At 39.9% G+C, this 24,949-nt stretch overlaps 1 protein-coding gene across 1 annotated transcript in view; it reads left to right on the top strand.

The window, feature by feature from the left end:
- smad6b (SMAD family member 6b) overlaps positions 1–22,367 on the top strand; it is a 48,193-nt gene extending 25,826 nt beyond the window's left edge. The window contains exon 5 of the mRNA XM_088340141.1: positions 21,472–22,367. Within this exon, the coding sequence (XP_088196267.1) occupies positions 21,472–22,007 (536 nt within the window). The 3' untranslated portion in view covers positions 22,008–22,367. The remainder of the gene's footprint in view (positions 1–21,471) is intronic.
- Positions 22,368–24,949: the final 2,582 nt, after the last annotated feature.

Raw genomic sequence — 24,949 nt, 5'->3', positions numbered from 1 at the left:
TTGTTTGTACCATCATGTTTGCTACATTTCAACCAATGATGAAAGGGGTTTCTATAATAATCATAATGCAACAATAGTATTTTTGTTTTTGCTCTTTATCCAATTTACATGGCTCTTTACATGGTCCGTTTTTGAGAGCCTTTTATCCAATAGTTTGTTTTTTCTTTAATTATGTAGGTTTATTCAAATAGATATATATAGTTCTTTGAGAAACATATAGAGTGGTCTTAGAGGTACACCTTTTAATCCGATCCACCTTTTAGGGTGCAAAATACAGTGTGTCAGTTACCTCTAGGTGAGGCTTATATTTTGTGAAATAATTACAATACAACTGATATATACCCTCTTATTAAATAGGGCTACTGATATGCCATATTTTGCCCGTCTGCACTGAGCTTAAAAAGGCCCTCTATTTTTATTAATAAATCCATTAGTCTTATAAGGTAGCAGAAAAGGATACATAGATCATATATTACTTGATATTAAGCAACTAATTTGATGTCATATTTAAAAACATCAGTAGGATTGAATTGTTTGTTTTCTATAGATTTGCGCTCTTGCACCTAGCCCCACATACAGCAGGCTGTGTCGGTTTAAGCCCATTTTGATTACTTATTACCGTATTTTCCAGACTGCAAGGTGAACCAGATTATAAGGAATGCCCTCAAAATATTCCTTTATGGGATATTTTTCTTAATCAAGGCACAAAGAAAATCTACATAAAACTAAGGGTTTCATAAAAAGGGCATAATATTTAAAATAATAAAATGAAACAAATATTCTGAAATTTTGTTTCTTATCCAAAATAACTGGATTATTGCATAAATGGTTAACGGATGTAAAAGCATTTCACTGCAATTATGCATTTATGATATGATTTACGGTATTTCTGATCTATAAGGCGCACTGGATTATAACACTTTCAAATTTCTGACATTTCTTCGTGAACAAAAAATACAGATAATGCCTGAAAAATGGATGAATCTAAAACAGCTGTTTTCAACGTATTGCCCGCAAGCACCAGGTAGCACTCTAATACAGATTTCTAACTGGTATTATGTTAAGTGGTTGACTGAGCCTATTTTATCCTGTAATAATGACAACCCGGTGATATAGTAATGCAATTTTGTTTAAAAATAATTTATAAACTGGTTGCACTTCGTGTTAATTAGTAACAAAAAAGTAGCTTTCAGTTTCAAAAGGTTGGCGACCCCTGCCCTGATCTGATCTGATCTAATACTTAATACTGAGGGAGTGAGTGACTGAGATTTTTTTTATTGCGCAGAAAATGTTGAGGTGTGACTCCTCGTTTAACGATTACTATTTATAGCAAACCGAACTCTGGCATCTAGCTCAGTAGCCGCTGATGACTGCCAAGTCGTCACGTAGTGACGACCGGATTAGCATCTTGTAGTTTGTCATCATCGCCCCCCCTAGAAGCTTGGCTCATTTTCCTCAGGTTTCCACCGCAGACCCCAGTCTTTTCCCAGCGCTCCTCCCTGAGGAACCCCGATGCTTCAGGATACGGGATGTGGAAATAATGCCACTGGAGTGCTTCCACCCTGCCTCCTGAAATCAGGTTTTGCGGATTGTTTATTTGAGGGGAAGGAGCCCTCAGACAAACATCCTGCTTTAAAAAAGCCGCCTTGGTTCTTCACAGCGGAGGCGGACGACCCCCTCCGACAGCAGGGGGGGCTGAGGAATGTTGGGCGGTCCTGCGGAGGCTCGCGTAACCCCCCGGCAGTCACGTCCAGCCCAGCCGAGGGTCGCGGCTTTACATCCTGAGCGTTCTTGTGCTCCGTTCTCTGTGTCAAGTCTTTACCCACAATCCCCGTCTCAAGTATCTGTTCCTGTCCTGGGAGGCCGGTTTCCGTTTCCTCTTACGTAACACGTACACAGTCACAGAAAAGAACCATTGATAAGAGCGATAAGCACATTTTTCATTTTCCCTTTCTCAGCATTGTTAAGCTGCGATCAGAAATCCACTTTCAACTTTAGCTCTTAGGGGGCTGAAAATGGAGTCCAAAGCACACCTTGTTGTTGGGTTCAAGCACGTTCGCCTTCTTTTGATTTTTTTTTCCTTTTAGCTTGATTGAAGTCAATTTTCAAAAAAAGAAAAAAAGAATGATCATTTGACCTTTGAATTAAAGGGGCTGTACGTTATTTGGAACTTTTTTTTACTTGTGGCTGCCATCTCCTGACTAGTGTCATCCTTGCAACCTATGTCAACCTAATTATGATGCATGTGCAAGTATGTTCATTGCTTGGAAGGGCTTAAAAAAACTATTTTTTATTTTAATTTTTTACCTTATTTCATAGAACATAGTTATTAAGAACTAAATCAATTGATATTTTATTAATGGAGTAATCAGGAACTCAAAATTAGAAAAGGAAAATATTTATTTTTATTTGAAATAAATATATAGTTCAATAATTGCACTAGGATCCGTCTAAGTATTTTTATCAAAGATCCCTAAAATTGAATTTTACTACTTCGAGAGAAAATATATGTATAGTATATAAATATTTTTTGAACTCCACATAAGGCCAGATTTACATTAAAGGAACATTGTGTATTATTTAGCATATTGATTTTACATAGCATGATTGTCTGCCATGTTGCCTTTAAGGGTACCCCCCAAAACTTGCATTCTTAAAAAATAGTCCAAAGTTGAGGAATTTCCATTTATTTTACATAACATTAGCCTCACCTAGGGGAGTGGTTCTCAACTTGTCTGACATGAGGACCTACCATTCCACCCTAATGACAAGCGGTGACTCAAAATAAGAAAAAAAATCCGCATTTCTAATTTATCGAATTAAATGATTGGGCAGTTTGAAGCAGAGATTAGAATTTATTGTCATATTTTATTTAAAAACAAAACAAAATGATGTATTGGATATAAGCAACCTTCTAAAACTATTTTAACCAAAAGAAGTTTGTTCCTATAATATTCTTAAAACATGTGAATAACGATAAATACTTGATTGTGTAGATACTAAAGATTAATATCCGGGTATAAAAAGCTAAAAACATAACATTTTTAAACCAAAAGCGGTGCTACAATGGCAGACACTCGTACATTATTTTCGTATTTCGTAATCATCTCCTTTTTGAACTTGATCGTTGCCACTGTTTTCCACTTTTCCTTCCCCTTATCACTCTCTTTCTCAGGAGACATTATTATGGGTAGAAAATGGAAAATGAAACAAACCAAATCACAATGAAGTGAGAAGTTGTCCTTCTCAAACACATTTGGGGAGGTGCCGTTGTCTGAACAGGAAGAAAAGATCGAGCAGGGCCACTGGTCAGTGACCCACTTTTGGGTCCCGACACACGACTTGAGAAACACTGATTTAGAGGTAGCTCACATGATTTTCTCCGATTTTGCTGCTCAAAATCTTCTGAAAGGCTGGGCAAAAAAATGAGGAGAAAAATGGCGCGTTTGGTCACTTTAGAGTTTCAGTAGTTTGTAATCTTCTCTGTGCTTTTTAGCACTCGTTTCGTTTGCACTCCTCAACACAGCGACATCCAGTGGTCAAATATGACAAAAATGTCCCCGTCATAGTTTGTCGGACTCCCTCACCCCCCACCTGTGCCGTTATATAAGGCACTCGAAGTGTCGGGAAATGGCCTGCTAACTAACAAACGGTGGGACGGAATGCAACTACGTCACGCTTGTGTCCCTTTTGTGAACAGTTCAGCTTTGTTGACGTTCCGCGCTAAATTCGGCCACATTGTGGCTATATTTATTTAATTCGACAAATAAAAAAAAGGTCTCGACCGAATTGCGATGCTGGGTAGTATACCGTTGCCTGCAATGCTAATCTAAAGCAACCTCAAACCTTTTATGTGACATGAGAAAGGAGCACACGGTTGTGTATTTATCTGTCTTTTTGGCCAGCCAGCACGGTGCCAGTGCCGGCGGCTGTTTGACTAACTTCTAAAGGACTCACAGATAAAGATTAATCAAAAAGTTCATGCGTGACTCTCCCGGCACCCTTCTTGTCATTCAAGGTAACACAGCGCCCTGTGTTCCACCAACACAAGGTGTGTGTGTGTGTATGTGTGTTGAGGCTAGTGTGCATTTATGTTATTTATTCATTCTCAAAATTACAAGTGACTTCAAGTGGGCAATATCACATCAGGTTTCTGACCTTGTTCTTCGCGTGTTCGTTGAATATCAGGTGAGGAGAATGTTGGTAGATTATAAGGCTGGAGATGAACTGCTTCTCAAGAAGTTTTTATCGGCAGAATATATTTGGGAGACCACCACAAATCAAGTCTTCAATCGGACAATCTTAGCATTTTGAAGCAAGATTCTTATCCCTTTTTTGAGGTGTAGTATCAACAGGAAACTGCAACTACCTCCGTTCACACATTTTTGTGTTGTCAGCCATTTCTCAAAGTTTCTGTTCTCACGTTACTCTGTTCTTAACAGCCTTTTTCAAAACATTTCCTTAACCCTAATGGCACCTTGGTCTTGTGGTTTCTTGACATCAGACTGAACTTTGTTCTTTAGCTTGAAGTTCCTGACATTAGTTTAAACTTGTACTTTGCATTGGAATTATCTATTTATAATACAAGTTGATATACATTAGGTTTTCAATATGTATCTGTTTTCTAAGTAGAGTACAATTTTATTCATGCAAAATTCTTTGATTAAATACTAGGCATTATTGCTAAGACACTAACAGCCATGTTCACCAGCGGCTAAGCTGAAACATTTTCCCTTAATGCTTTTCTAAATGAGAAAAACTGACAATTTATGATATAAAAGTTAGGTTTGGGTTGAAATAATTCAAGTGCAGACACATCAGCAGGTTGACAGTCTTTAATAAGGACTGGGAAAGAAATAAAAAGCGCTCAAAAGAGGAATGGAATAGAAAAACGTATTACTAAAACACAGTCCATTAAAAAGGCAAGACTGAAATAAACACAAAGTCTTCCTAAAGCAGCAAAGGCATAGAGGGCCTTTTTTAGGTCAGTGCAGACGGCATGAACAACAGAGAGACAGAGGAATAATGAGCCCCAGGGGTACCCAATCAGTCAATCAGTTGCCATGTCCAACAGGAACCTCACAATAAATCAACTGGGTTTAATTTGAATCATGTATGTTTTTGTATCTAAATTGGACTAATTAAACATTAGGCATTAATGCAAAGACACCACCGGCCACATTCTGGAGTTAAGTGTTTGTGACAACAGTATTAGCTGAAGGCTAGCTACCAAAGTGATGCTATTTGTTGCTATAGCTAGCGGTAAATGTAATGACGGTATTCACTAAATCTGGGCCATATTGAAACAGCACCTAGCGACGTTGTAATGATCTTTTGGTTTTTCTGAGATTCTAATCTTGTTTATTGATTTAAAAATGATTTATTATCATTCACCTCTACAAGTGCCCTACTGTATTTATTTGTGTATCACGAGCATTTGTGTATAACGCACACCCCAGTATCGATTTTTGTTTCACTTTTTCTCAACTCAATCTAAGCATTGTAAGTGCTTATTTTGTGGTATATGCATTTATTCCATTTTTTTATATTTCAACTTTAGAACTTGTTTTCTCCATTCCCTAACATTTCTCTCTGGTACTGTGAATTAAAATACTGTGATAATCACATTGAATCAAATGTCTTTTTCGTATATCATCTATATCACTGGTCGTTTAGTGATTAGGATTCGGCGCTCCTCACTGCTGTGACCCGGGTTCGATTCTTGATGCAGCCATTGATTTGTGGTTGTGGTCAGCGATACATTTCAACTAATCATTGCACAAACACGGTAATGTATTGTAAAACCTAGTGTGCACCCTAACTTTGAGGTTGTTTTTTTAAGTAAGGAAAATGTGTGTTATACACGTACAATTACGGTAATCACAATCAGTTATGCCCCCGCTTTTTTATAATAGGTCCGTCCTTCTAGCTGGGCCACTGCAACAAACACGAAGCGTGCCATGCCATTAAAAATGCATGGAATGTCCAACTGTTAGTTTAGTGTTTTAGCGTGCTCAAGGCTGAAGGGGGAGGAACGGGAGTTGGGGGGGTTACAATGCTCCCTTTTAAGCGGCCACTGTAAAATTGCTTGCCTGGCAAAGGCAAGAGGAGGAGGTGCCAGTAGGGAAGGCTGTTTTTTTTCAATTTTTGACTGTTTCACCTGCAATTATAAATCCAGATCCAGATTTTGGCTCGCGGTCTGATGGCCTGCTAAAATAGCCGGAAGATGTAACACCCCCGAGCTTCCTCCGGAGAGTAGCACGGACAGTTGCGTCCCGATCCGTGCAGTATTTTGCCTACTCAGAATAGCCGAGGCATTCTTTGCAGCCACCAGAATTCCGTGTGCGGATTAGCCGCGGAGGGCCCCACGTCACTCGCCATCTCCCAACGAGGGGGGATGGACAGAAGCTCATTGTGGACGCGGAGGAACAATAAGTCGCTTCATTTTCTCGGGCTGTTCACATGTAACTGGAGAAAGATGATTTTCTCTGCTCCATTATCTTAAACTTGATCTGCTGGCCGTAAATCTCATACGGCTGTGAACGAACATAACACCAATATAAATGTTTGTTTGTGTTTTTGTTTTTTAAAAAGCTGGCAAGATTGTTTGATGCTCGAGCAAAACGCAAAACATGTGAATGACCTTAACTTTTCAGCAGTTCATGCTGTGCACGACTCGGGCTCAATTGCGGTTTCGCGCAAGTTTTCATATTTGACCATAGCTGCGTCTGCGTTGCTATTTTGCGGGTTTCTTGTTACTTTTCCAGCTCGATAAATGTTGTGGAAATGTGCTTTTCATTTATTGAGAATACGATTGTCTTTATTGGATATTACTATCGTATATCAGTCCGATAGCCATTCCATGTCAGCTCAAAAACATCTGGAGTTAGCAATCATATACTTGAAGGTTACTCGGGGTTCATCTCCTGTTCTTCTACGATGCTCTGTCATGATCCAACTAGTCAAACGATTGGACCAACTAAGTCTTATTTCCTACTAAAGATTTTTTTCGTTGTTAAAACGATATCACTTGATCAAGTCCATTCTAATATTTCATGATTGTTTATATGTAAGTCAAAAACATTCTAGGTTTTGTATTAGAAGTATCTGGAAATTCTGAGTCACCCCCAGGAAAAGTTGGTTCTAAATTTACGTAGTTTTTTTTTTGTGTGTTTTGATTTTGGAGGACACTCAGACACTGAGAGACATAAAGGTTCAGGAGAGTTAAACATTCTCATTGACACATGGCATCCTCACCGTCAACCGCCAGCTGTTATTGTTGTTGTGTCTTTGATCAAGTTGTCTAAAAGATTCCAAAGATATCCTTTTGTTCATAGATATTTTGTTGTATTTTATTGGAATAGCTAATTGTTTTTATGATTTTGTCCATCATTTGTGGTGGGGTGCCAGACTCACTATACTTTTATTGTATGTTCTGTCTTACTTTGTTTTGGATTAAAGTGGAGCTTGCCCGCTAATCTTGACTCAGCACTTCATTGTAGGAGGAGCTTAGCCTGGGTAACAATAGTTGCAATATCGGGATATTGATCAATACTTAAGTCGTCATTTCATAACATTAAAAGCAACAATACGGGATACATTTTCTTTTTAAGATGTATTTATAATGCGCTAAATATTATGATACGAAAAAGTTTAAATATTTGATCGTACGTGATAACATTCCCTCAAAGTTAACATGTAAAGACTCTCCTGTAATTTTATTTACTGTATTTTCCTACTATAAGGTGCACTGGAATATAAGGCGCGCTTTGAAATTCCTGGCAATTTTTAGTTTTAAGGTACACCCTAAGTTGGCCAAATAGGGCAAAATATCTTCCAATGAGCTCAGTGAAATAGAGACAAAAGTGTCTGGAAAATGGGAGAAGAGTTGATAAATTTAGCATGGAAGAGATTTTCACATTGTTCTTGGAATTTGCTAAGATGATATAGGGATTTTTTGCATCTCCAATTGTACTTGTACATGATTAAGTATATTTTTTTCCCTTAAGCTAGAAGCTTGTAATATAAAAACACATTGTTCCTAACCATAGACGGTATCCAGTTAACCGTACATTTTTTGATATATATTGTTTTTATTTTTTAGCATTTAGCAAGAATACCGCACGTTTTAAAACAGAAAAATACCGTTCATAAATATCTATTCTGTTCTCTGCATATGTTTGACTATAAGATTCACTGTAGTATAAGGTGCGGTTAAGAATTTCTGAATAATGGTTGTTTTTTTGTTTTATGGTGCACTTTTTAGTCCGGAAAATATTGTTCTTTTTTCACAGGGTTGACTTTTGCAATGTTAATTCATATTTTCTTTTCTTTCATGCTCCTTTCTTCAATTCTTGGCTGCGTGTCTTCGATGTGTGCAGTCAGGCTGTCGCATTTGAGGGTACGGTTTCAATTAGAGGTCTGGCTGCAGCTTCCCCTTTCTTCCCCCTCTTTGCAACTGCCAGCACATAATTCTCTTAATGAAATCCTGCCATCGCCTTTAAGCTTCAAGACTTTCTGCAGATGTTGACAGCAAAGTGATAGGAAACGTTCTCTGCTTTGTTTTGTTTTTTTCTTCTGTTAATTGAAGTCTTTCTTGTCGTGAATGGACCGAATGGGGGTGGGGGGTTACAAGGGGGAGGCGTGGTTGTGTTGTTGTCTGTGTTTTCACTGTGAAGCGGTGGTTTGTGTTACAGGCCGTGCAAGTGTTGTGATTGAAATATAAACTATGGTGCCACATTATCCTGACAGAACACATTGTCCTCGCCGACTCTGATCCACCGAGTCCGATCGATTCGGAAGCCTTGCTTTGGATGGAGTTCTGTCCATCACGTACGTTTGAAATCAGAAAGTCCCTCTTGTCTTAAATCAGTGACGCTAATACAACGTGGAACAATAGAGCTGTCTGGTTTGGTTTGTTTTGTACTCAAAATGGGTCTGACTTTGATGGTTTTCTTTGTACGGCTCAGTCTTTAAAAGTGAAAATAATATTTGTTATGAAAATACCAAATGCATTAAATTACTATCAAGAATTGCTCAGAATATATACCGTATTTTCCGCACTATAAGAGGAACCGATTTACAAGGCACACCCCTTAAAATAGTCTTTTGTGATATACCTTTTTACTCTTGGACTATAAGGATGGAATTAAAACAACAGTAAGAGCGAGGGTTGCATACTAAATAAAATTCATTCAAATTAAAATTACTTATTTCATGGAACATGAATTAACATTATGCATTTGGTGTCACCACTAAAATTAATTTAAGCAACAAACAATTAACGTGTTTACCACAAGAGGGCATTCTAAGACCATTCTATATATTTCTCAAAGACATAACAGTTAACATACGCCTTATCATTTAACTGTAACTGAGCATTTCCAATTTTATCCACTGTATTTTCCGGTGTATAAGGTGCGCTGGATTATAAGGCGCACTTTTACATTTGTGGCCAATTTGTTGACCTGAAGTTGCGTTATTATCTCGGCTAGCTACTGCTAAATACTAGCCTAATGCAAGTTCAGCGCTTTACAAGGCAATGCTCACACTATTTTCGAGCAAAAAAGGCAAGTCAGTCATTCAAGTAAAACCCAAAACACAGCCCCCCTTGTAGAGGTAAGATCTTGGCCCTCGAAATTCGGGCCGGGTTTGGGCTTAAAATGTCAGGCATTAAGTCGGGCCGATCCGGCTTCTCTCTCGACATTTTTTTTTTTTCCCTTTCGTGGAAGATTTACACATCATAAACTTACTAAAGTAATTGTTTAGATAAAGAAAAATGTTTTCCAAACTATGAGTTTAACTCAAAAACACAAAATCCAAGAAAAACTTTCCTCGTCGTTGTTGGCTTCCTTCTTCCACCTCCCCAACGGCAGACGTCATTTCAGCTTCTTGCCAATAGCTTACAAGCTTTAGAAAGGTTCTTTCAGCTTTTTGGCCAAATATTTCACTATTTGTAGCTTGTAGTCTGCAGAATTTGATTTTCTTTTCAGTGCCATTTCGTTCAGTTTCATTAAGGCGTTGCACTTTTAGTGCACTCTTGATTTGAGGGAAACCCAAGCTGCGTAGTTCAGCCGAAACTCACAGTTCGGCCAGAGTAAATCTTCGTTTTTACTTTGGCGGCAAAATAAAGCTTTGGGTTTATTTCGGGCTAGCTTATCAAATCAAGTTAATCCGTCGGGTTCGACGCGTTCGGGTTTATATACCTGCGCTACGGGTCTGGTCGGGCTGAATTTTTGAGGCCCGATCTTACCTCTGCCCCTTTGGGTGTCGTTGAGTTTCTTTTTTAATGTACGATAGCTGCTTTTTACGTCTCTAAAGTAGTGTTCGCTTTTGCACCCCCACCCCCCTATATCTTAACCAGAGTAGGAAGTTTGGAGGCACGGGGAGAGGGGGGGTAGTTGAGGAATGTGCAAGGGTCCCCTCTTTACTCTTCCAGCCCACTTGGCTTAAATCCACCTTACACGCTTGCAAACAAACGCTAGCGCGTGCACGTACGCACGTAGCTTGCACGAGTCGGCGGGTCAAAGAGCGCAGCCACCCAGCAGGATGTTCGCTGAGTGTTTTGCTTTAGGCGCTCGGATGCGGCCCGGAGTTGCGGCCCCCGGGTAAAAGACTCGCCCTCTATGTAGCCTCATTTGCAGGCTTTCTGTAATTTAATGATGGATCTCTATAGTTACCTGGATTTGGTTGGGGACAACAATCAAAATACCACTGTGGATGAATAGGTTTTCAAAAGATAAACCCTTTGGCATACACATTTATTCATAGAAACTTTAAAGGTGGGGTGCGTTGTTTGAGGTTTCCTTAAAAAAGACAAGAACTAGATGTATTCTCTATTTGGTACGTGCTAACAATGTCCAACTGAGTTTAAACAGCCATTATGCTTTATTTCCCACCTCACCTAATTTATTTTATCTTACTCTTAGCAGAGCTGTTCAGAGCAGAATACATTAGGTAGGAGGAATGGGGGGTGAGGGGAGTATTTGATACTCATGCTCATCCCTGCAGGGGTTTCTTTAAATCGTGAAAGTATGAAAAGCTCTGCTTCTAGTAGAGTCAAAACACCAACCGAAGCCACAAGAATGATGAAAAAGGGTGAGTTTATTCAAGCGCATCTAAGAAATGCACGTATTTGCACGTGCCTCCTGAACAAGCTGACTAAGGCTGCAATAATGACACAAGCGAGGAGGTAGCATCATCGGGTAAAAAAATAAATAAAGGTGCAAAATCTATAGAGCTCTCTGTTAAAAAGAAAATCCCGAAAAATAATCAGAAAAATTAAAATAAATTTTAATCACTTGTAACAGAAAGGTAAAGTGATAATGTGCGTTCTAGTGGTAAAAATAACTTCAGTTAAAAAAAAAATTGATTGGAGTAATGAGCAAAAATTACATATATTACCATATTAACGTGTATTTTAAAAATACTTATACAGAAGGTCGGGGAATTAGCATTTATTTTACACAACATGAGCCTCATCTAAAGGGAGCTGACATAATTGTCCGCCATCTTTCTGCTACGGGTACTTAAAAACACCCAAAAAGCTGGGCAAAAAAATAAGAAGAAAAATTGTGTGTTTTGATCACCGTCTCCGTAGTTTGTCAGCAAAATTAACTACAATATATAAAAGTACTGAAAAGAACTTAAAAACTGGAATGGGAAAAGATGAATGAAAAGTATGAAAACATATTGTAAAGAATGAAAAAGTACAGAAAGGCATGGAAATATAAAAATAACACTGAAATGTACGAAAAATTCCTGAAATGTACGATAAAACTGTCAAATGTATGAATAGGCACTGAAAATTATTTAAGTATACAACAAGTACTTAAAAGTATTCAAATATACAAAAAGTGACAAAAAGTAACGAAAAGTAGTGTGAATTGAGGGTGCGAACGCTTTTCCAACACCCTATTGATTTTTCTTTAAAAACTGCAGGTCTGTTTCTTGACATGATGCTCCTCATTTATTTTGGTGCTGTCATAAGGGTTTTCTTACGGGCCGGATTCAATTAGTTGGCGGGTCTGATTTGGTCCATTGGCCGGACATCTCACTCTCTTATTTTGTACTGTCTTGCCACCGTTAGCCAGAGTGCGCCAACCGATATTGGGACCTGAGAATGCCCATGCCTGGCTCCAATCTTCCACATTTGACTCCATTTATAAAAGTACTGCTCCGACATCGACATCGTCATCGTCATCAATTATCGCCATATTACCATCACACTGTTTTCTAGTTTCATCCTGGTTAGTGAGATTTGTTTTTTGTTTTCTAGTTTGGATATTTTGTTAATTTTCTATTGACTACTTGTTTGCTAATTCGTTGATGGTTTTGTTCTTAAACACCAACATTTTTGAGAAACCTGCCATGGTTCCTGCACCCCTGCATAACGGTCCACAGCAAATCATAACAAGTACCTTTTAATCAATGATTCTTATTCTATTAATTCAACTTGGATGGTTTATTATTTCCTGTGGTGTGTTTGTGGGATCATGCTTGTTTTGCCTTCTCTGCGAGGGAAAAAAACAGAGCCATATAAAAGTGTCTGACTGATAAGCGGACTCTGATGGTAGAGATAATGCAGACGCCAGCCTAAATGTTCCCCCCTCACAGTTTTAGTCTGCCAGTCTGAGCTCGATTATTTGGAGATTTTATGAGGTCAGGCCCTAAAAACGAGCAAAACTCTCCGAAAGCAATCCACAGACCCTAAATTCAAGCCCCTTGAAAAACAGCCTTCCCCCTCCAGCCTATCAGTTCATTGAAAGAGACTAATAGCCTGAGGGGAATCTAATCCTTGGCACAGGATGAGAGGCTGTTACCCCCCACCACCGGGCCGCTCAGAACTGAACTGGAAACAGTGTTTTTTTTCTGGTGTTATTTTTTGTCTCCTCCACCCCTTCGCTGCAGATTTGCCGAGGAGCGAGTTCATACAACGGGTCTCTTTTTAAAAATCCCCCTGAAAGTAATTCTTGAACTGCTGCATCTTTATTTCCTCTTTCATTACACAATCAAACTCGGATTTCAATTTGCTTTGTTGTGACTACTAATCATTCTAAAGGGAGGAGAATAGTAAAGCAAGCATTTATTTTTATTCTTATTTTACGTAGAACTGCTGCAGTTTCGACAATACATTTGAATGAGCTAAAGATTAATGCATTTATCTCGGAAGCTAATTTTAGAGAACTGCTAGATTAATTCAAAAACTGTTTTCCAATATTTTGTCCTTGTCCTATTGTTATGAATTAAGTCTCTAAGCCAATGGTCTCCAACGTGGTGCCCCCTATGGACAGCTGAGGTAGATTGCATAGGATTCCACTTAGTTATTTTGACTTTTATACCTCACGGTTGTTCGTTATTTTGACTATCATGCACTGTTTACATCATTGTCACTATCAACCAATCATGTTGACGTTCTTTGATCACCACACCCTTTAGGGCGGACCCGCTTTTGTAATTAAGACAGAGTTTAAGGGAGGGCTTTTGGAGCAAGTTGGATTTTTTTTATCTGAGGGTTTGGTTCTCTCCTTTTCTAATCGCAAGCTCAGAATCGTTTGATGTCTTCTCTCGTCATTTGGAATGACAAGCACATTCGCCTGACGCGCAAAATGTACCCGGTTCGAGACCGGGTGGAAACATCTGTTGGCGTGGAGAGTGATGGTCGGCAACAGGCTGTACTTGCCCAAGACGCTCCACTGGAAAATGGTGCCCCTACGATTCTAGTAGTTGAGGGATCCGACCAACCAACTACACTGTAAGCTTAGCACCACTGTAATTAAGGATAAAAATTGTCCTGTAGAAAAACTTTCTTTTCAATTTTTCCGTTTTACAGTTATCACCAACAAACAAGCGTTCACTATTTTCTACATTTGTTTGTGGTACTTGGGGTCTCCCTCATTCCCATCTTCAGAATGTGAATGAGTGTGTCAATACATAGCACATCTGATATCAACGCTTAGTTGAAATACCAAACTATTGCATTTTTTTCTATTTAATCAGAAAATTCCCTACTTGCTGAACTATTTCTTTGTATCCCGACCCTAGGAATCTCGCGACGTAACGGGCCCAATCTCTTGAACTAATTTTTGCGTCCCAGAAGAGGAAGTGTTGCGTGGTGGCCGGGCGCAAGGACTGAAGAGTGACGCTAAGAGGAGAGGCTTTTGAATTAAAACAACAATAATAACACGTGCTACTATTCTAATGGGTAAACGGAGCTATTAAAGGGCGTCGGGGTTAAATGGAGGCAGAGCGCCAGTAATTGCTCCCATCCTGCCACGACACCACCCTGAGCCGACCCTCTCAAAGCGCAGCGTGGATTTGCTCGCTTTTGGTTGACGTTTGCTCGCTGACATCAAATTGTCTTCGTTTGTTAGCTGGACCTTGAAAATGGTTGATGTCGTTTTAGACTCAGAGGGTGTAAAGTTAGCTCTGTTGCTTGTAATCCAAACACTTGATTCGGAGCAAATATTCACCTTTTTCCCTGGTAGCCAACAGGCCTAGCTTGTATCCATGTATATGGCGACATCGATTTTGATTGTAGATTAGCACAAGTTCTAAGGAGAAGATACATATTAAGGGACAAATATGTCTCATCCGATGTGAGGGAGGAAAAATCAATCTTAAAAGTATATAGGTTTTTTTTTATTTTATTTTAAGGATTTAAAAAATATATTTAAAGTATTACAGCTTTAGACCCAAATAGAACTCGTGATAGGGATAATCCGTGAAGTAGAAACCTCCATTCGTTTACAGTTAAGATACAAGTAGTTACTCTATTAACAAAAGAACAAGCCCTTTATACAGACTCAAGCATTTTTTTTAACAAAATAAAAGTACTGTACCATAAAGTTTTTTTAATTTGTTTGTTTTCGCAAATAAATACTGTACTGTCAAATAAGAAGTTTAGCCAATCAGAATGCAGAACATAATGCACAATGAAGTAGCAAAATCATAAGTAAAACGCATTATAGCGATAGATTACTGTATTTATATGTATGTATATGTGAGTAATATGAAAATAAATCAATAAAGTCATATGTATTTAATGCAGGCCTGATCACTAGAAGAAAGCAAAGATACTGAACAATGGCATGGTTTTTTGGCAAAGATAAAATCAGGAAATTTCCAAAGGTCTTTCTTTATCCAATTCAACACTGTGTCGTTCGAGCTTTTTTTCAGGGACAAAATTTGAATACAAAAAATATACAAAAATATAACATCCTTTCCTGGACAAAGAGCCTTTGAGCCTTTAACATGTCACAAAAGCAAAAGTTTGTTTTCCAACAAAAATCTGAAATCCACAAGCGATGCTATGCGTATTGTACGATAGTTTGGTAAGCATGTTCTTTATCTAAATAATTACTTGAGTAAAAGTAAATGCATGCTGTGGAGATCCTCAATGAAGGAGGGGGGGAAACAGAGAGAGAGAGAGAGAGAGAGAGAGAGGCCTCTCTCGACTTAAAGATTGACATTTCAACCTCAAACCAGGTCCGGTTTTGGCCGGGGCCCAAGATCTTACCTCTAGAATCAGTGAAGCACTTGTATTCTTGGTAAAAAAAAATTAAAAGGGCCACAGAGCAGTCGACCATTAATCAGCTCATTTGCTAATCTTTTCAAGGCACCCAAATTAATGTGTTGCTGTATCTGTTGGTTAGCTCGTGAGTTAGCATAACTGTCCCAGTCTGGAAAGAAAAAACTTTAGGCACTTCTGACTCATGCGAGTATGAATCTCACTCTTCGTAAACCGCTCCGAGTAGAAGAAAATCAGTTTCCACAGTGAAAGAACAATTCCACTGAGTTGTAGTCATCAGTGGCCGCCGAAGGTTGCCCTGGTGATTTTCCGAGCACCCGGCATGATCGCCGATAGTCACGCTTCGGTCAAAGCGATCCTAATCAGCCCTACTCTCCAACTTTTCACCTCTGTGCCCCCTCCCATAGCCAAAACACAGAACTCGATCACAAAGACACAAAACGGGCTCGCAGGCAAACGTAGACGCACAAGACACTTTCCACTTTTCAGGAAAAGGCCTGGATGCTCATAGACTCATTGTCTTATAACCTCGGTCAGCAACCTGTGACTCTAGAGACACATGTGGCTCTTTAGCGCCACTCTAGTGGTTCCCTGGAGCTTTTCCAGAAATTCTTGGAAATAGAAAAACATGGGTACGGGAATAATAGATACACTTTCATGCCATCGTTTTCTGCTGGAGGAAAACATGACACAAAGATTCTTTGTTATGTTCTGGTGAGGTGGACCCAGGCTGACTGACTAGAGTTTATTTGGGGGCAAATGCAATCAACAAAAGGCACATGGGAGAGAGGAGAAAAATGAGTAACAAACACACAAAAATTTAGGAAGTCCAAATCAAATCACCCATCATACTCAGGAGATCAGAAACATTAATGGCAAGCAACAACGGCTTTTGCTGTCGGCACAGTTGTTTAATACTAGGTTCTTGATTAAAGTCAGGTGCAGATGATGAACCGGTGTGGGGTCCTTCTACCTTTTAGTGCCCTCTGGAGAACAGTAGATTGCAGGACCCTATCAATTCCTATTGTTTTCCAGCGCTTTGGAAATATTTTCAATAAATATTAAATGACTTACTTTAATGCATTATTCCTCTTTCATTCTTTTGATTTAAAAATAGGTTTACATAAGCCTTTTAATTGTTATGCGGCTCCAGGCATATTTGTTCTTTGTTTTTGGACAGTTATGGCTCTTTCAAAATTATAGGATGCTGACCCCCAGTCTAACTGTCTCACTAGGCCCCACCAGTAATTAGAAATGGCTTATCAGATAAGATCTAGCAAATGTCTATCACGGTCCAAATTTTTAATGTTTTTTTAATTCATATTAATGAAGAGCTTAAAAAGAAAAATGTGATTAAAAAAATGTCAGAAAAAATAGGCAACACATACCTAAACATTAAAAGTACTCCCAAACATTTTTTTCTATTTTAGGCACAGGAGATGTTGTGTTCCTTCCCACAATTATGCAAATTTGTTGAAAAATATTCCATAGGGAGGTGACTCGAGAAATTTAGTCTCAAAGTTGACACACATGCTTGTTTCCTGTAGAAGGAACTCAACACTTTCAAAATGGCGAATCCCATTAACACATGTGCGGCAGCTACAAAACTGATTGTAGTGCAGAGCAATTGTATACCGCTCAGTTTTTCTTCGAGAAATTAGAACTTCGCTTACCCAGTCTCTGTGGGTCTTGTAAATGTTTTGAACTCCAAAGGTTGCGTGAGGGAAGTTTATTTGCCACCATTACGGCGTGTGTTCTTTCTTCGCCTTTGCCTCCCTTTAAGTAAGCAAATGTGGCTTTTTGTTTGTGTTTAAGTCCTCGTGTGTCGCAATTGGTTAAATATTGTCCGGCGAGCTCCCATTAGCGTCGGGTCTGCTGAGGGTTTTCCTGTTTTGTTTGCTCCTGGTTGCCCCTCATTGGCTGCCGATCGTGTGTTTTTTGGCGGACTAGCCTGGCGTTAGCGCCAGTTTTGTCGTTACGCTCGGTTAATTCCACGGCCAGCTTCGGGTGTATCGCTGTTGTCTTCGCAGCTTTTCGTTGTTGGTTCCATGTTAGCCTTGCTGTTCAGCGCACGTTTTCTGATCGGCCAGTTTTACCATGTCTCTTGGTCTTTTTATTCCCGGCTGGCTTCAGTTGTCGCAGATCAGTTCTTTTTGTTGTTGGTTCCTGGTTAGGCTGCCTGCTCACTGCGTGTTTTTTGGTCGGACAGCCTCACGTTTTCCTTCCATTGATCGCTTTTGGTTAGCCCCAGTTGGTGTGTCCCTTTGTATTTTGCTCGCCCCTGCGACACAACGCCTAGGTTTTCGCCACAAAAACTACCAAAACTTCACTTAAAACACTCTGAACCTCTTTGCTTGATTAACACATTAGACAATATGCCAAATGGCCTGCCAGGGTTCTGGTATTCCTCCGAGGACGTCACAGCTCAGGAAGATAAAGAAGAGACATACTTAAAAATTGATTATTCTGTATTGATACAGATTTTACGCTAAAACCATATACTATTCCCTCACATTTTCCATGTTTAAGAATTAGAGAATACCTTTAAGTGCAGGAATAGTTTTTCTTACATTATGATGCTTTTGGAAACAGTTGAATCAAGATTTAAAATGGGGGTTACATTTTATGTATTCGCTTTGCCCAACTTGGTATGAAGCTACGTCCGAAGGATGTTGCAGGCGAGGCGGCATTCGCCATTTGGCCTTTTTGTGCGCGCCCTCGGAAAGTTTACCTTGATCCGCGGGGCTCCGTTTGACTTGAGACAATAGAGGGGGCCGTAAACAAGTCGGCCGGGACTCCTTTGTACTGACCGCTCGCAATAAACGCTGAACTCTGGTGGGGGGAGTCGCAGCGTGGAATTCACTAATGGCGCATGCATTTTGGGGCCCCTGGGGGTGGGGGTGTTGTTTCAGCGACTAAACCCCCGCCTGGCCTAAAGCGTAGTCGTGTCTTAACCGCGAACGACACCGGCCGGGCGTTGCTTTTGACTCCTCCGCCGTTCCAAAGCACCCGTGTATGCGACGGGTGCTCGGTACACCCCCGAGAGCGTGCGGGCTCAAAAGGACGGGGCCTAAAATCATCTGCGCCAATAGACGCTGTGAAGCAAAATAATGGCATCACTCTGTGTGCGAGTTAATGGGAGCTGATAGCATGAAGGCCGGAGGGTCGGCAGGTCACGGGCTTGTGCTAAGTTGTCAGGGAGCTGAATGCCGTCCCTGGGCCCACAGCAGGGGGAAGAGTTGTTCGCTTGGGGGAGGGGGTACCCCACCCCCGCCTTCCCTCCTTGTTTCCTCTTGCGGAATGTGAGGAGGAAGACGTGCTCAAATTCAGTGGACTGAAAACTAGGGAAGCATGATACCACTTTTTTTTCTTAGATCAATATTAGACTAAAGTAGTTGTCTGTACCAATATAACATAATGATATAATTTGGAATTGCTGGGCACCTGTATGAGGTATTAAAGCCAAAATTGTGAGTCTTTTGGTAATGTTGTTTGCGAATGGTATCGGTATCTGGTATTGAAAGCTGCTTTGGTACTAGTAAATACAATTTGCTGTCCCCCCTGCAAAAAGAACTTATAAATTTAGATAAATGCATATAAATCCCCATAAGATATTCTTACCACAAGGGAAATTCGGTATTATTTAGCACCTCCTAGTGTATACAAACTTTAAAAAGAACAACATTGATTTGAATAATGAGCAAAACCACATAAACTATCATATAAACGTGTACCCGTAGGCCCCGAATTTGGCCTTTATTTTACATAACGAGGCTCACCTACAGGGAGCCGATATGTTTGTCCGTCATCTTGCTGCTGAGAAGAAAAATGGTGTGGTTAAGTCACTTTGAGTCTCAGTAGTGTGTTTTCTTCTTTGTACTTTATAGCACTTGTTTTCAGTTGCACCACACAATACAGCGACATATAATGGTCAACTATTACACAGTGCTCGCATTTTTTTTTTTTTTCAATTTAATCAGGAATAAGTCTTTAAAAGCCATCATTGAAAACCGTTCAAGGCACCATCCCTAAAAAAGCATGTTAGTAAGCTGATATACGTGTAAAAGTCCTTCCTCTGTGATATACTGTAGGTGTGTTTTAGAGGGTTGTCGTTATCATGGCGACCCCTCGAGGCAGAAACGGTAACTGCGGGTAATGACCTCGATACACCCTCGGGTTATGTATAGTCGGCGACTGCGATGGGCGAATGCACAGGCTTGGATTTCAATCCAGTATTTATAGCGTAGCCAACTGCTGGCAACAATAAAACCAGCCCCCCCCCAACCCCCCCTCTTGTGTTGACATTTTGACTAGGAATGGAACTAACGACTATTTCATTAGTCGACTCTTCACCGACTTTTGAAACGATTAGTCCAATAATCATATAATTATTCATCTTTTTCCTAAATTTGTCCTGAAGTTGATCTAATTATGTGGAAAATGATAATGGTCACTATGAAAAATGCATCTTTTATTGAAGATTCTGCGCATTTGTACAAAAATAAAATAAAAGCATGCCCTATTAGGCACTGTGTTCAGTCAGTAGAGACAGAACTCCATATATAAAGCTCTGTCCATTTTTTAAGAACAGGAAAATAAATAATAATTTTAAAAAATCAAGTTCACATTTTATCCCTGTCGCACATTCTCATAACATGCGAAAGGTCCTCGGTTCGAGACATTTGTTGGCCAGGAGAGGGATGGGCGCCACCAGGCTGTACTTGGCCAAGACACACCACAGGAAATGGTGGCCCTAGTGGGTGCAGCAGTAGAATAGTAAATAAAACAAACATTACAGTATGTTTATTCTGTGAAGTCCAGTAATCTCTCGGTTATCGTGGTTAATGAGAACCAGAATATTCCGTGAAACGTTGAAATCGGCTAAGTAGCATGGCAGCTACCCTGGATCACAGCTACCTTGAGATGACATCCTTTACATACCGTAAAATTCAGACTGTGAGGTGCACCGGATTATAAACCACACCCAATACATTTTGTAAAGAAAAACATATTGTACAAACATAAGCCGCACCTGACTATAAGCTGCATGTTCTCACATTGAAACATAAGATATTTACTAACAAAGACGGTACACCGAAAGAGTTTGAATAATTTACAGTCTCTTAACCCTTTACTGCTCGGGTGCCCCTGGTATAAATTTGCCACATCATTGCATAAGCCGCAGGGTTGAAAGCTTGTGACAAAAGGGGCGCCTTAGAGTCCGAAATTTACTGCATACAACAGTAAAAATACTAACAATGGTAAAATAAAAAACAACTATAATCAACTGGTCTTTATTGTCAACATACAAACGTACAACGGAATTTCAGTGCGAGAAAGCTATTTAGAGAGTGGCTGGCTCGCATCGGGTATTTTCGAACTGAGCCAGGTCTCTGTGATGATAAAAATTCAACCGTCCCAAAATTGACCAGTTTCCCACGAATTGTAGCTCCAGGTCATCCGTTTCATGGGTAATGGATCTGGCGTTGGCGAGATACAACCTGGCACGGGTAGCTTGTGAGAGTTGTTAGCTTAGTTGTACCTGTAGGCGGGACCTGAAGCCTGGATATTGTTCCCTGTAAGAGGCTGTCTCAGTCACTTCCCTCACCCGATAACAGTCAACAGAGCACACACACATTTCTTTGGCTCTTCTGACTTTCCCATTTAATTGATGAACTTTTTTTCGTGCTACGCAGGTGGTTTTGACTTATGTTTGACTAAAAGCATACACCAGCTTATCACAGTCGTGCACACCTGACAGTCATGCCCTCCTAACACACAGAGCTGCCCCTTGTGATAGCATTTCCAGAACACAATGCACGATATGTTAATATCAATGATATGCTATTTTCTTCCAAAAAGAAGACAGCTAAATAAACATACATTTTTTAAAATCTTGCTTAAAGTTTTGACTCCAGCGTCTCTCCCCATTCTGTGTACAGACGCCAGTACGTCGCCCGACGCCCCCAAACAGAGCCACTGGTGCAGCGTGGCGTATTGGGAGCACCGAACCCGAGTGGGCCGCCTCTACACGGTGTACGAGCGCTCCGTCAGTATCTTCTACGACCTACCTCAGGGCACGGGCTTCTGCCTGGGCCAGCTCCAGCTCGAACGCCGCAGCAGCACGGTGCAGCGAGCCCGCGGCAAGATCGGTTACGGCATTTTGCTCAGCAAGGAAGCTGACGGCGTGTGGGCGTATAACCGAAGCGAACACCCCGTTTTCGTCAATTCGCCCACCCTGGACGTGCCGGGCGGGCGCAGCCTCGCCGTGCGCAAAGTGATGCCGGGTTTCTCCGTCAAAGTGTTCGACTACGAGCGCTCCAGCCCGTCGGGCGCCCGGTCCGAACCCCCCGACGGGCCCTACGACCCAAACAGCGTTCGCATCAGTTTCGCTAAGGGCTGGGGGCCCTGCTACTCAAGACAGTTCATCACCTCCTGCCCTTGCTGGCTGGAGATCCTCCTCAACAAACACAGATAACACGGACCCTACCACCACACACACCATCCCAAATATCGTCTACCTAGATTTAATATAAAGTTTTATATATTATACGAAATATATATTATACTTGTACATACGGAGTCCTTTTTACAATGTCATTATTTATGTATGGTGCAATGTGTTTATGGACAAGAGGAAAAAAACGGAAAACGCACTTTGGCTTATCTATATTATATATATAAATGTATAAAAGAAAATTTCAATACCGACCGGAGAAATTATACCGCGGAATTAGGACTGAGCCTGGATTTGGTGTATAGTTTTTATATGCTATTAATATCCAGACGAAAAGCTAACCATTCACACATTGATAATAAAGTATTCGTATAAGAAGTACACTTGCTTACGTCTTTTTTGCACAGTGTTTTAAGGGATCTATGTGGAAAGAATGTCAATACTTGCTGTTACTGTTTACCACAGCTTGCTTAAAGCCCCAGTGTGTAAAATTTGACAACTAGATGACACTGTATTGTTTAATGCGAACGAAAATCAAGTGCCAAGAGTACAACGTAGCAGCAAGATGCCAGACAGACATGGTAGCGACTTCTAGGGATTCCGCTATCTAAAGCAAACACAAATGTCTTGATCTATGATTTTTATAAAGGTTAACATTGGCATAAATGTTCATGTATTTTTGATTAGTATTCAAATCAATCATTTGTACTGAATAAAAGCTTTTTGGACCACTTGGAGGCCCTAAATATTGCACACTACCTCCTGAAAGGTGTGCATTTTTAGCGCTTCCTAAAAAAACCTTTTTTTCTAAAGCAGGTAGAAAAAAGGTAAATTATCTACCATCTGCCACATAAGACAATTGGTTTATTTTAAAAAGGAATTTTCCTGTTTTTATTAGAGAAATAGGTTAAATAATTTTGACATAAGAAAATAATACTTAAAATGATTATTATTTTTGCAGTGTTTACAATGATTTGATAATTTACATGTCCTCAATGATTCTTCAGACTTAAAGAACACAAAATTATGTTTAATATAGAATAGATTAATCATCACCGACAAATGCTTTTTAAATCAAAAAAATGTGTTTTTGGTAATGCCTAACTAAAATATATTTACTTCTTGAAAAATGTTACCAAAATATTTCAGCCGGGACCAAAATATGTTGTCTTTGATTTGCACAGTATAATTCCATCATGTAATATTGGATATGTTCAATACAGCTTTTTTACCACTAACAGTATAACTACTAAAGTAGTCAGCCAATTCGATATCTAAGTACCAGTAATACCTGCAATTTGACAAAAATCAGCATTTTCCTTTGAATTGATGTTAAGTTATGGACTGATTGAGTTATAGCTGCCCGGAGTATTTGACGTTGAATAGCTATCAGCGTTGATATCAGCAATGTGGGGAGTAATAGGTGTTGGTACTGACAATGGACTATTTTACTAGTGCCCCTAGTGGGCACTTTGAAATCAGGAACTAGAAATAAGAGGATTAAGTGATTGATTTTACTCAAATTCAAGGAATGATGTTTTGATTAAAAGCTATTTAAAACATCCATCCATCCAAGTCCTACGCCGCTTATCCTCACTAGGATCGTGAGGATGCCGGAGCCCATCCCAGCCATCTTCGGGCAGTGGGCAGGGGAAACCCTGAACTGGTTTCACACGAAGGCACACAAGTCACTCTCTCATTTACATCTCGGGACAATTTGGAATGGTCAATTAACCTGACATGCATGTTTTTGGAATGTGGGAGGAAACGGGAGTGCCTGGCAGTAACCCACGCGTTTGTATATGTGAGCAAACAAGGCATGCTAAAGTGAAAGGCTAAGTGATTAGCTTTTAACATGAGTTGGTTAAAGTGGCTCTAAAATAGGAACGCCCACACTTTTTAATTTGCCCACTCCATTAAAATTATCATGCACTTTATGTTTTAAGTTAATTTAAGTCACGTTGGTTGTACTGACATTTGTATTTTTTAATTTATTGTAAAAAAATAATCAGGGAGCTATTTATGTTTTCATGTACCTTTATACGAGTTGCTGCATTGTAAGTGAAAGATTAGTCATGTAAGTTGTGTTGAAATTACAATTTATTTCCTGTAAAATTTTTCAGAGCTATGAAAAGTTTTAATTTCAATTTATAAAAAAAATGTCTTTGTCACTTTTTGCATGATTAAAAATGTCTTACCCCAATCTTTAAGCTTTTACAGCAAATTAATATCTCCTCCAAACATCGGTTATCGGCGGCCTCTTCATACCGAAAATCGGTATCGGCCCTGAAAAACCCACGTCAGTCGATCCCTATCCCAAACATCCTTTGTATTTATCCATCCCAATTTATTTGAGTGTCAATCATTTTCAGGCAAAATAAATAGAATCATGGAAGAGGCAAAAATAAATATATTTACCAGGAATTGGTGCTAAATGACACCAGGCCGATGCCGTCCCTATATTAACTCATCAGACACTCAAGTAGATGCCCAAAGTCAGACCAAGGATTTAGGCTAAAATTTTAAAACTTTTTTTTCTCTTTTTTCGACTTAGTAGTTAATCTAAGTACATATCAACCAGGCTAACTCTATACGCCTGCATCATCCTTGAGGTCCCTATATTCCATAACACTGAAAAAAGACAAAATGGCCGACCTCTCAAAGTTCTCAAGTTCCAGTTGGGTTCTCCCGACGTACATAAAACACATCGGAAGGACTTTAGAAGGTGGAATGTGCGCCTTTTTTTTTTTAACAAGCCTACCGGAACCCTCCAAACTGCTGCCAGAGTGGATGTGGTTTTTGCTGGCTTTCCTCTTAATTGCCGGTGTTGGGTCAGATCGGTGGCGCAGGCGGTAAGTGTGTTTGCCACAGCGCAGCAAAGGAGCAATTCAAGCGCCACTCGCTGGCCTTTTCACAAGCGACTTTTAATAGACCAGCGGCGACATCCGTCTGAAACCGGGAGC

The sequence above is a fragment of the Urocampus carinirostris genome, chromosome 7 (genome assembly GCF_059441175.1).
Source record: "Urocampus carinirostris isolate Australia breed hairy pipefish chromosome 7, RoL_Ucar_1.0, whole genome shotgun sequence".
NCBI lineage: Eukaryota > Metazoa > Chordata > Actinopteri > Syngnathiformes > Syngnathidae > Urocampus > Urocampus carinirostris.
The sequence above is the reverse complement of the archived record's forward strand: the minus strand, read 5'-3'. Positions and strand labels throughout refer to the sequence as shown.